This window comes from Dermochelys coriacea, chromosome 18, assembly GCF_009764565.3.
Source record: "Dermochelys coriacea isolate rDerCor1 chromosome 18, rDerCor1.pri.v4, whole genome shotgun sequence".
NCBI lineage: Eukaryota > Metazoa > Chordata > Testudines > Dermochelyidae > Dermochelys > Dermochelys coriacea.
Window position 1 is genome coordinate 6224644 of NC_050085.1, and position 13809 is coordinate 6238452.

General features: G+C 47.5%; 1 protein-coding gene across 3 annotated transcripts in view; it reads right to left on the reverse strand.

The window, feature by feature from the left end:
* FBXO42 (F-box protein 42) overlaps nt 1-13809 on the reverse strand; it is a 73059-nt gene that overhangs the window by 51954 nt on the left and 7296 nt on the right. For all 3 annotated transcript variants that reach the window (XR_006276301.1, XM_043499806.1, XM_043499807.1), the window contains exon 3: nt 2321-2437. Coding sequence is in view for 2 of the 3 variants with exons in the window: in XM_043499806.1 (XP_043355741.1) it covers nt 2321-2437 (117 nt within the window). In the remaining variant the exon portion in view is untranslated. The remainder of the gene's footprint in view (nt 1-2320; nt 2438-13809) is intronic.

Below are 13809 nucleotides of genomic sequence, written 5' to 3' on the forward strand. Positions count from 1 at the left end.
AGTTTCGGCATTTAGACGTCACTGCAGAACCAAATATTCCATTGAAGGATCAATTTTTCTGGCATAACGTATTACATTCTTTTGCTGTTTGCCTTTAGATGTAGCTATGAGACCGCATCAGTCACTTGTGTTTTACTAGATGAGTCACTGTTCTATTGTAATTGTATATTTTTAGATTGTACTACATTTGTATAATAGGTTCTTATTTATTCTGATAAAGACAAAAACAGTATGACTAAAGATTGCTTGAGTTTTATAATACACTTGGCAAAAATCAGACCTACACAATCTTTTAGAAATCCATGCATTTTTTTCCTCCAGGCTTTAAATGTAGGAATCTTCAAAAATATGGAACAATTGATTACGTGGAAGTCAAGAACCAGAGATCTCTTCACCCACACTGATGCATTTTCCAAAAATCTGACCAAGGACAGCACCAAACAACTTAATTCGAACCAGCTTTTCTGAATACAAAGCATTTAAAAAACCCTCTGAACTCGCTGAGGGTTAGACTGGTATGTGGGATGTGAGTTTTAACAGATACTACTGAGACACTTCTTGGGGTACCCAGGGCTGAGAGTCACATTATTGACACAGGTTGACAACAGATGCATCCCAATCCATGTCCCTTCCAAGTGCCCCCCTGAGGAATCCAGACCCTGGTCACTGGATACACAGAGAAATCCCAGATCCTCTGCTCCCAAAGGAACAGTGTACCACAGTTTACCAGTTCTACCTTAGACCATCACTCCTGTATTATGCACAGCACTTGAGCTCAGTTACAAAACAAAGGAATTTAAGATTAGAGATTCTAATAAAAGAGAGAGAAATGGGAACAAATGGTTAGGTATAAAATGGCACAACACGCATTCTAAAGCCTAAACTTAACCACCAAGTTATCCTCCTGACTAACAGTTTCTCTCACCCAAAGTTCTCTCCAGCGTTTTCAACCAAGCCTGGCTGAGATCCATGAAGCAAATTTGCTATCCATTTACTTCCTAGGTGAAGGATGCCACAGTGTGTGTCTACACCCCGTAATATACCAGAACAGACCCATCTACAATTTTCAACACTGAAAAAGAGGAAATTTGAGGGATTTTTCACAGCTTATTTTTAGTAAAGAGTCTCAAAATTTTGCTCTGGCAGGGGGTTTTATTGGCTTTGGTGAGTTTCATCCTAAACCTGGAAATCTGTAACCAATTCCCTGCCTGCCCCCTGAGCCTGGCTACTAAAGGCAATTAGTAAAAATAGTGCCAGATGGGTGAGGGAAAGATGTAAGAACAATATGCAAGTCATCTTCAGGTGGTTTACTAGCACTGGTACTTAAACCTGAGGGGTGTGGGTGTGCGCGGGCACTGTGCATCACTCACTGAATAAATTACTATTTGGGAATATGAAAAATGTTATGATTGATGATGCTCAGAATCCTACCACTCACTTTATATTTGTTTACCTTTTTACAATGAAATCCTGCTCCCTCAAGAGCCATCTCCCAGAGGGGCCAGAGCCAGAGATGTAGATAGACAGGGACTGAATGTGTGTTATTTGTTTGTAATTGCCTCACATAATACGACTAGAACCTCTAGGAGCTACTGGAATACAAATGAATTGTCATTTGATTTATGTCCCCGCATGAGAAAATTTTTCAATTTTGTTACAGAACTTTAGAAGCAGAAAGCAAAGATTCACTACTAAACTAAGCAGTATCAGTTGAGTCATTGGCTTCTATGAACAGGTCAAATCCATATCAATATGTGATTGCTTCAGTACCTCTAATCTGCAATCCTGCATGCTTTATATGAAGAAAAATATAGGCTAGCCTCCTCCAAATAATGCAGAAATACGTAAATATCTACTGCAGAAACCTGCAGATGCCAATCCAGCAGCCATGTATAGGCTCCAATTCATTAGCTCTACCAATGTCACTGCACTCAAGTCATTAGAGTGAAGCTTCTGTCATTTTGACTGCAGAAAATTAAGAGGGACTGAATATTAAAGAAGAAAATTAGTTAAGTCTAAGGGTGGGTGTGCTCCTAAGTCACTCAGTCACTCTTCCTCTTAACTTAGCATCAGAGTGTTAACAAATAGTTTATCACGTATCTATACTTGTGTACTGTTTATCTTGTCAGAACAGCATATTGCACACATACATTAACTTTTACCCAATTACAAGGATGTGCACTACTGCTATATCTTGGGTCAAAGTACAAACACCTTGCATTATAAATGCTCTGCAAACATGACAGCAGCTGCTAGGGGTGGAACACGCTGAATTACTGGATGAGCAGAGTTCACATTTCCTTTCTAAATGGGTACTTACTGTGTGAGAAGCGCTGTGTGATTGGGGTTCCAGGATAGGGATATGTGCGACTCTCCCATTGAATATTTCCTTCTTGGACTGCCTTGATAAAGCCATGATAACACTGATGTGCCACACCTAGAAAAGGGAGAAAACAATACTTTAGTAGGCTTCTGGCATAAATTTATTGTCACAAGTCCAGGAAGGAGTTGTTCCTCCATGATCAGCATTGCACAATTTCCGGAGGAAAACAAACAACCCATAGTACACCTAAATTAGGACTGGGTTAAGTCACTGGTCTTGATGAACAAATAGTCCAACTCAGTATGGCAAATGCTAAGGCTATGGGAGCCACAGAAATAAATGACAGTATATTGACTGCTGTTCCTTTTTGCAATACCAGGTCGGAGAAGAAAATGATAAAAGGTTAATAATTACAGTTTAATTAATGGATGTCATAAGGCTGGTAATGGAGGAGCAGCATGGAAGGTGTAAGATGGTGTTAGTGATCAGAAGGTAAGTCCTTGCAGTTTGACAAAAGGACTATAACTGCTCTAGTGCAGGCCCACAGAGGATTCAAGAGGGGAGAGGACAAACTCAAAGCCAGTGAGTGCGCCCAAAGGCGGTAACTAGTTATAAGTGATCTGCACAATATCTGTTTTTAAGAATTCTCAACTTCAACAGGTTGATGACAGAATAAACCCTTTGTGCAATCTAATCACGTACACATTGTCTGTATCAGTTATCCTCTCCTGACCAAAACCTGCAGCTAGCTAGGGTAAATTACCAGCACTGTTAGATTACCATGTTCTAAGTGAGTCTGATTCAGAGGCAAGTGCTTAAATTAGAGTCAGAAATAGGTCAGAGGGCTCAACAGCTGAAGACAGTGAGAATTTGGAGGTTTGGGATCAGTGTGCTAAACGCCTAGACTACAGTTAAGGAGAGTCTCTGCAGAGGAGAAACATGGAGGATATACAGGCTGGTGAGAGACAAATGTATTGACAAAGAAGCAAAGTGTAACAGTGGCAGGCCCAATGAACCTCCCTCAAACCACAATGCAATACCATTTCATCTGCAAGCTGGAGCCAGACGCTGGAGAGACCAGGTGAGATGGATGCCAGAGATATCTGATGTATATAAATATCTTTTTGCATTGGTGGTGAATAGGAGCTTAGTACACTTTCGGGCATTAGAAAATGGGTGTTTTAAGATAAACAATGCCTGTGTTCTACACTGCCACGCAAGCCTGTTGTGTCCTAATAATCACATATCTGTGCACAACTGCTTCTTTGCCAGATGAGCATCTGCCTGTTTGTTGAAATGAACCTTTGAGGAGTCTCAATACCTTAAGGTCTCTGAGCATGTTGGCTGCTATTGGCAACATTTTAAAATAAATTTACAATTTAACATTCCTATTAGAACATACCTTAATTAAAATCTGTTCATTTCTCACATTACTAAGGGGGAGATTTAGCCTCTCTGCCTGAGGCCACAAAGGCCCCATGCAGAGCAGGACCAGAACCAGACCTGCAGGTTCTGTATGTGGGGTGTGGATTTATGCTGAGGGATTTGGGATGGGGATCTGGGGATCCACCAGACATTGCCCTCAATGGAAGGAGAAGAGTCTACTGAAGCCAAAGGGCTACAGTAGCTGTCACAGAGAAGCCTGGCAGACGTTCTATGACTTGGAAACATTCGCTCCTGCCAGCATTCCCAGAACCTCCTGAACCAAGCAACGATACTTAAGCCAGATACGAGAGGAGAGGATTCAGCTCTTAGAGAATCTTAACATTAGCAAACAAATACCCAGATCTGCCTACCAAGAGAATAGCTCATTGAGAGCTGGATTCTAGTTTCAGTTATGCACCACTGTCATGGAGTCTCTCTATGTCCCAGACTGTAGTCAGTCTCCTGGGAGTGACCCCTTCAGTGTGCCAGGCCCCAAGAACCCACACGGTTCAACAGGGACAGGCCTTTGGGCTGGCAGCACCACCATTCCCAGTCTCTCTCCATGGCGCCATGCACCAAATCCAGCCAAGCCAGATTCCTGCTGGAGGCTTGTACTGTGACCTTTCAGGGCCCAATACTCTCAGGGGGTGTGTCTACACTGCAATCAAACACCTGCTGACTTGGGCTCATAGGGCTGTTTAATTGCAGTATAAGCGTGCAGTCTGAGATTTGGGACCCCTCCCACTTTGCAGGGTCCTAGAGCCCAAGCCAGGAAGTCTACACCACAGTTAAACAACCCTACAGCCTGAGCCCCACGAGCCCAAGTAAGCTGGCTCAGGCCAGACTCAGGTTTTTAAACTGCAGTGTAGACATATCCAGGGAGTATTTACAGTGATACAGACAGCCTTTTCAAAACAAGGTAACCAATTATCAGTCCCCTGGCACAATCCAAAAGTCCTTAGGTTAACCTTTATTTCTGTAAAGCACAGTCCATCTTGGTTAGCCCAGAGGCCCAGCCAAGTTGCAGCAAACCCCATGTTCAGGCTCGCCCTCTCTGTCTGACCTCCTTAGCCAGGGCTTGTCTACACTTACAGCACTGCAGCGACGCAGCTGCGACACTGTAGCGCTTAGTGAAGACACAACCTATGCCTACAGGACAGCTTCTACCATCAGCATAGGTACTTCACCTTCCCGTTGCCATAGCGCTGTCTACACCAGGAGTTAGGTCAGTGTAACTGCATAGCTCAGGGGTGTAGATTTTACAGTAGTTACACTGATGTAAGTTTGTAGTGTAGACTAGGACTCAGTCTCCAGGTGAGAGCCCCACAGGCTTCCTCTAGAAGCCATCACTTTATCCCCCACCTCTCTAGTCCTTTGCTGGGGCCTTGGTTCAACCCATCTCCCGCTGGGTCATGGATTACTAGATGTCATTGTTCCAACGACTGCGTTTTCCATTGTCTTCTCAGACTTTCCACTGATACGGGATCGGTCTTGGCCAGTCCTTTTTAAAGACCCATTCCGGCTAGGCCACACACACACACACACACACACACACACACGCACCCCATGTCTCAGCCTGCCCTGAGAGCAAGTGTAGGGCAGGTTTACACTACAGATCTATACTGGTATAACTACATCACTCAGGGATGTGAAAAATCCACCCCCCTGAGAGAGACAGCTATACCGACCTAACCTCACCCCACCCCACCCATGTCCCCTGTGTAGGCAGCACTACGTTGAAGGGGGAAGCTTCTCTTGTCAACATAACTACTGCCTCTTGGGGAGGTGGATTAATTATGCCGATGAGAGAAGCTCTCATCAGCTGCACCACTGTAGTGCTGTACGTGAAGACAAGCCCTTAGTCCATTCTCCTCCCACTCGGTAGCCATGCAAAATATAGTGGAAACTGAGGCACACAAGATTCAAAGATATTTCAGAAAATTCTCACTGTCACAACCATCTATCTCCAGCATTTGGGCAGCAGCAATTTAGAGATACATATGATATGCCTGATATTAGAACATTGCCCCTGAGAGCTGTCCTGGGTCCACATCTTCAGCAAAAACAGGAGGATTCTTCAACTTATTGAACAGTTTTTCCATACTGCCCATAGCATAGGAATTGTAGAAAATTAATAATGGAAGTAAAGGAACACAAGGAGAAATCTATGGCCAGGAGAATTAAAGACAATAAGAAGGATTTCTTTCAAGTATATGGAAAATAGAGCCCAAACTAACTTGATTTTTTTAAAGAGATTACAAGTTTGGTTCATATGGTAGCATTGATGTAATATACTTAGATCTCTTTAAGGCATTTGACTTAATACCACATGACATTTTGATTAAAAAAACTAACAAAATTAACATGGCACATATTAAATTGATTAAAAACTGGCTAACTGATATGTCTCAATATGTAAACATAAGCAGGGAAATAAATGGGTGTGGTTGCTAATGGGGGTCCCACAGGGATCAGTTAGTTCTTGGCTCTACACTATTTAATATTTTTCTCAATGACCTGGAAGAAAGACAGTTACCTTTTCCATAGCTGGTGTTCTTCGAGATGTGTTGCTCATGTCTATTCCACAAAAGGTGTGTGTGTTCCCCACGTGCACCGGTGCTGGAAGTTTTTCCCCTAGCGGTACTCGTAGGGGGAGCGCCCCAGCGACCCCTGGAGTGACACCTCCATGGCGCAGTACAAGTGGATCTGCGTGCTCTCCCCACCCTCAATTCCTTCTTGCCAGAAAACTCCGACAGAGGGGAAGGAGGGCAGGATGTGGAACAGACATAAGCAACACATCTCGAACACCACCAGTTATGGAAAAAGTAACTAACTGTCTTTTCTTCTTTGAGTGATTGCTCATGTGTATTCCACAATAGGTGATTCCAAGCTATATCTGTTGGAGGTGGGTAGGAGTTCACAAGTTCTCAGGATGGAGGACAGCCCTGTCGAACCCAGCGTCATCCCTGGCCTGGGAGACGATCCCATAGTGAGAGGTGAATGTGTGAACCGAAGACCACATGGCGGCCCTACAGATGTCCTGGATGGAGATGTGGGCCACGAAGGCAGCTGACGAGGCCCGCACCTGAGTCGAGTGTGCCTTCACAATTGGTGGCGGGGGGATACCCACCAGCTCATAACAGGTGCGGATGCACAAACTGATCCAGTTGGAAAGCCGCTGAGCGGAGATCGATCGACTGACCCCCCCCATGCGCTCAGCCGGGGTGATTAACAGTTGCAAGGACTTTCTGAATGGCTTGGTCTGCTCGAGGTAGAAAGCCAGAGCCTGTCGCACATCAAGCGTGTGAAGACAGCGCTCCTCGCTGGACACGTGGGGCTTGGGGCAGAGGACCGGCCGAAAAATGTCCTGACCCATGTGATAGGTGGAGACCACCTCTGGAAGGAACATGGGATGTGGGTAGAGCTGGACCTTGTCCTTACAGATTCATAGATACTAAGGTCAGAAGGGACCATTCTGATCATCTAGTCCGACCTCCTGCACAGCGCAGGCCACAGAATCTCACCCACCCGCTCCTACGAAAAACCTCACCTATGTCTGAGCTATTGAAGTCCTCAAATCGTCGTTTAAAGACTTCAAGGAGCAGAGAAGCCTCCCTCAAGTGATCCGTGCCCCATGCTACAGAGGAAGGCAAAAAACCTCCAGGGCCTCTCCAATCTGCCCTGGAGGAAAATTCCTTCCTGACCCCAAATATGGCGATCAGCTAAACCCTGAGCATATGGGCAAGATTCACCAGCCAGATACTACAGAAAATTCTTTCCTGGGTAACTCAGATCCCATCCATCTAATATCCCATCTCAGGGGATCAGTCCTATTTACCCTGAATATTTAAAGATCAATTACTTACCAAAATCACATTATCCCATCATACCATCTCCTCCATAAGCTTATCGAGTAGAATCTTAAAACCAGATAGATCTTTTGCCCCCACTGCTTCCCTTGGAAGGCTATTCCAAAACTTCACTCCTCTGATGGTTAAAAACCTTCGTCTGATTTCAAGTCTAAACTTCCTGGTGGCCAGTTTATACCCATTTGTTCTTGTGTCCACATTGGTGCTGAGCTGAAATAATTCCTCTCCCTCTCCTGTATTTATCCCTCTGATATATTTAGAGAGCAATCATATCTCCCCTCAACCTTCTTTTAGTTAGGCTAAACAAGCCAAGCTCCTTAACTCTCCTTTCAGAAAAGTTTTCCATTCCTCAGATCATCCTAGTAGCCCTTCTCTGTACCTGCTCCAGTTTGAATTCATCCTTTTTAAACATGGGAGACCAGAACTGCACAGTATTCTAGGTGAGGTCTCACCAGTGCCTTGTATAACGGTACTAAAACCTCCTTATCCCTACTGGAAATGCCTCTCCTGATGCATCCCAAAACCGCATTAGCTTTTTTTCACAGCCATATCACATTGGCAGCTCATAGTCATCCTATGATCAACCAATACTCCAAGGTCCTTCTCCTCTTCCGTTACTTCTAATTGATGCGTCCCCAACTTATAACTAAAATTCTTGTTATTAATCCCTAAATGCATAACCTTACACTTCTCACTATTAAATTTCATCCTATTACTATTACTCCAGTTTACAAGGTCATCCAAATCCTCCTGTATAATATCCCGATCCTTCTCCGAATTGGCAATATCTCCCAGCTTTCTATCATCTGCAAACTTTATTAGCACACTCCCACTTTTTGTGCCAAGGTCAGTAATAAAAAGATTAAATAAGATTGGTCCCAAAACCGATCCCTGAGGAACTCCACTGGTAACCTCCCTCCAACCTGACAGTTCGCCTTTCAGTAGGACCCGTTGCAGTCTCCCCTTTAACCAATTCCTTATCCACCTTTTGATGTTCATATTGATCCCCATCTTCTCCAATTTAACTAATAATTCCCCATGTGGCACGGTATCAAATGCCTTACTGAAATCTAGGTAAATTAGATCCACTGCATTTCCTTTATCTAAAAAATCTGTTACTTTTTCAAAAAAGATTAGGTTGGTTTGGCACGATCTTCCTTATGTAAAACCATGTTGTATTTTGTCCCATTTACCATTGACTTCAATGTCCTTAACTAATTTCTCCTTCAAAATTTTTTCCAGGACCTTACATACTACAGATGTCAAACTAACTGGCCTGTAGTTACCCGGATCACTTTTTTTCCTTTCTTAAAAATAGGAACTATATTAGCAATTCTCCAATCATTCAGTATTACTCCCGAGTTCACAGATACATTAAAAATTCTTGCTAATGGGCTTGCAATTTCAGGTGCCAATTCCTTTAATATTCTTGGATGAAGATTATCTGGGCCCCCCCGATTTAGTCCAATTAAGCTGTTCGAGTTTCGCTTCTACCTCAGATATGGTAATATCTGCCTCCAAATCCTCATTCTCATTTGTCATGCTACCATTATCCCCAAGATCCTCTTTAAGACTTATTAAAGACTGAAGCAAAGTATTTGTTTAGATATTGGGCCATGCCTAGATTACCTTTAACCTCCACTCCATCCTCAGTGTTAAGCGGCCCCACTTCTTCCTTCTTAGTTTTCTTCTTATTTATATGGCTATAGAACCTTTTACTATTGGGTTTAATTCCCTTTGCAAGCTCCAACTCTACTCGACTTTTAGCCTGTCTCACTTTATCCCTACATGTTCTGACCTCAATTAGGTAGCTTTCCTTGCTGATCCCTCCCATCTTCCACTCCCTGTATGCTTTCTGCTTCTTCTTAATCACCTCTCTAAGATGCTTGCTCATCCAGCTTGGTCTACAACTCTTTCCTATGAATTTTTTCCCCTTTCTTGGGATACAGGCTTCTGATGGCTTCTGCAGCTTTGATTTAAAGTAATCCCAGGCCTCCTCTTTAGATCCATAAGTTCTTCAGTCCAATCCACTTCCCTAACTAATTTCCTTAATTTTTGGAAGTCAGCCCTTTTGAAATCAAAAACTCTAGTTGCAGATTTATTTTTGTTAATCCTTCCGTTCAATTTGAACTGAATTAGCTCGTGATCACTTGAGCCAAGATTATCCCCTACAACCATTTCTTCTATGAGGTCCTCGCTACTCACCAAAATTAAATCTAAAATGGCATCCCCTCTGGTCAGTTCAGCAACTACTTGATGAAGGAATCCATCAGCTATCGCAACACTTATGAAACACTGTGTATGGGTGCTCGGAGGTCAGGGCCCTCAGCACCACCCTGAGCTGCTTGACTTTATGTGTGGGATCAGATCTTGAACCAACCACAGACCATGGGTTGGAACATTCCCCACATGAACCCCCAACCCAGGCCGACGTGATCGCGACCAGGAAGGCCACCTTCCACAAGAGGTGAGACCAGACGCACGTAGCTAGCGGCTCAAACGGGCCCCGTGAGACAGTCAACACCAGGTTCAGGTCCCACTACAGGACCGGGAAACTGGAGTACGGAAATAGATGGTCCAACCCCTGGAGGAACCGGCGAGCCATAGCATGGGAGAATGCCGTGTGCTCCTGCCCTGGCAGATGGAAAGCCAAAATGGCTGCCAGGTGAACCCTGACTGACAAGGGCGCCAGGCCCTGGTCTCTAAGGTGGAGAAGGTAGTACAGGATAAGTTGGATTGGGGCGGCCACTGGGGAGCCAACCCGCTCAGCTGCCCATTTGGAGAACCGGGACCACTTTGCCAAGTAGGCACGGTGCATGGAGGGCCGCCTGCTTTCAAGGATGACACACTGGACCCCTTCCGAGCATGTCCTCTCCTCCCTACCTAACCATTGAGCAGTCATGCCTTGAGGTGGAGAGCTGCTAGGGTGGGGTGGAGGTGGCGGCCCTGGTCCTGGGAGAGCAGGTCCTGGCGGAATGGCAATGGCCACAGTGGAGCAACCGCCAGGCCCGTACCACTGTTGGCTGGGCCGTGCTGGGGCAATCAGGAGGACCCGGGCCTTCCCAGTCTTTACCTTTTCTAGGACCTCGCTGATCAGTGGGAACTGGGGGAAGGCATAGAGAAAAACTGACCTGACCAGGACAGGAGGAAGGCATCAGAGACATACCCTGTCCCAGTTACCCCCTGGAGCAGAACCGGGGACAGCGCTGGTTCTGCCGAGTTGTGAACAGGTCCTCCTGGGGAGTTTGTGAGCCACTTCCCGGTGGAGAGACCACTCATGCTGAGAGGAGAAGTCCCTGCTCAAGTGATCCACCCCCGCATTCCGGGCATTCGGTAGATGGAAGGCCTTTAGGCAGATGCCATGGGCTATACAGAAATCCCACGGCCTGAGGGCTTCACGGCAGAGGGCCGATGACCAGGCCCTGCCTTGAGGGTTCAGATAGAAAATCGAGGCCGTGTTGTCCGTGAGGACCCTGACCACCTTGCCCTCCAGGTGCAAGCGGAAGGCCACGCACACTACTCTGAGCTCCCTAACGTTATGTGTGGGGTCAGATCTTGAACCAACCACAGACTATGGGTCTGAACATTCCCCACATGAACCCCCCAACCCAGGTCCAATGCACTGGACACCAGCTCCAGCGACTGGGCCCTGTCCCTGAATGGGAACCCTTGGATCATGTTGCTTGGGGCAGACCACCACTGTAAGGAGGCGATAACCAAGTCGGGCATGGTGAGGACCTTGTCCATCCTGTCCCTGGCCTGGGAGAACTCCAAGGTCAGCCAGAGCTGGAGGGGCCTCATTCGCAGTCTGACGTGGCGGACCATGTACGTGCACGCTGACATGTGACCCAAGAGCAGGGGGCACACTCTGGCTGTTGTCACTGGGAACCTTGTGACAGTGTCGATGAGCCCCTTCACAGTCTCGAACCTGTCCGGTGGGAGAAAAGCTGTGGCCGACGAGGCATCCAGGAGCGCCCCGATAAACTCCATGCATTGAACCGGGACTAACACGTGATCCCTCACCTGCAACCGGGAGCTGCCCTTGACCAGCCAATCGTCCAGATAAGGAAAAATCTGGACCCCCTAGCACCTGAGGTAGGCCTCTACCACTGACATACATTTCGTAAATACCCTGGGGGCAGTGGACAGGCCAAACGGAAGGACAGTAAATTGGTAGCGATTCTGCCCCACCACGAAACGGAGGAGGCGTCTGTGCCCCTCAAATATGTGAATGTGGAAGTACACGTCCTGCAGATCGAAGGCAGCATACCAGTCCCCAGGATCCAGGTAGGGGAAGCCAGGGAGACCATGCAGAACTTGAGCTTCACCATGAACTGGTTCAGATCTCATAGGTCCAGGATGGGCCCAAGCCCCCCTTTGGCCTAGCGGAGTAAGGCAATAGGCAATAGAATCCCGTGTCTTTGAACTGGAGCTTTATTGAGGGTGGATCCCCGAGGAGGGCTGGCAGGGCGCCCCCAAGCGTCCCGTCAAAATCATCTTTTCCCCACCTGTTTGCCCTTGGAGGACCTGGGTTGCAGGGCCGGCCTCGACTGCCTCTGAGGGAGCCTTTTATAGTCCCACGCATTCTTATAGGCGGCCTTGTATTTTGGATGGAGGCCTGAGCAGGAGTCTGCTGCGGCTTAAATTTAAATTTAGCTAGAGCCAGGACATAGAGACCCAGAGTCTGGAGGGTCATGAGGGAGTTCTTTATACCATGAGGCTTTGTATAAGTTTGTTCCGCAAACAGAGCTTTGTCATCAAACGGGAGATCCTGCATGGCGGCCTGAGTCTCACTGGTCAGCAGGGGCCATGAAGCCCTTCTTATGGGCACCACGGAGGCCATGGACTGTGCGGCCGTGTCCGCTGCATCCGAAGCCGCTTGCAGGATTGCCCTGGCAGCTGCTGTACCCTCCTCCATCAGCACTTGAACTCCTTCCTATCATGCTCCTTGAGGGAGTCCTCAAACTTGGGCAGGGAGCCCCATAGATTTAATTCATAGCAGCTTAGGAGAGCATGGTGGTTTGCCACTTGTGACTGGGAGCTCGAGAATGAATAAACTTTTCTTCCAAAAGAGTCCAGCCTTCGTGAATCTTTATTTTTTGGGGGTAGGGGCTGGCTGGCCCTGCTGTTTCCTGTGGTCGACTGACTCGACCACCAGGGAGTTGGGCGCCGGGTGTGTGTGTGTGAGTAAGTACTCATGTCCCTTGGTGGGTACAAAGTACTTGCGTTCTGCCCTCTTGGAGGTGGGGGCCAACGAGGTCAGCATTTGCCAGAGAACAATTGAAATTTTTCCCACCCCTTGATGGAGAGGCAAGGCTACCCTGCACAGTGCCAAAGAGGACAGCACATTAAAAAGGGAGTCCGAGGGCTCCTCCATCTCCTCTGCCTGGAGGTAGAGGTTTGATGCCATCCTTTTTAGGAGTTCTTGATGGGCCCTAAAGTCCTCCTGTGCGACTGAAGGGAGCGAGGCCATAATCGCCTCATCCGGGGAGACCACGGAGGCTGGTGCGATACTTTGAGTGCTCGCTGGCACTGGAAGGTCCAGCGCTTGGTCAGTCTCTGGGTACGGTACCAAAGATGTACGTCCCACTGACTCCTTCCTTGGAGGTCTGGAGAGGGAGGCCAATGGTGCCTCTGAGGCTCCAGCTACCGAGCGAGCCCTCACCGGGGTTGCGTCAGGGGCCACGGTGCCCACTGGTACCACTGGGCCAGCCATGGGGCCTGGAGCCACTGCACTTGCTGCAGCACCGGTGGGCCCAGTTGCTTGGCCTGGCTGGCCTAGCCCACGGAGGGACGACTACAAGTGGAGGCCAGGCTGATGAATGGCCTGCCGCTGTCCCAGGACCAGGAGGAGAGATGGAGCCGGGAGCAACACCGACCACTGGACCACGATCTCAACGTGGAGGACCAGTACCATCGGTTGCAGCTGCTCTGCGATCGGACGGACTCGCGACGGCAAGACGCCAGCGATCAATGCCCTGGGCTGTGGAGGTGATGCCTTGACAGGGTCTTGGAGTGGGATTCCGAGCGGGAACGGGGTCGACATCCGTGCCGTAACCAGTTGCGGTAACCCCTCTGAGACGAGGGCCTCTGGCGACGTCTGCCTCGGTCTCGGTCAGATGACACCCAACCAGACAGGCTGGTGGGAGTTGAGGGCGATCCACGTGGACTTTGGCCTGAATGGTCGCTGGG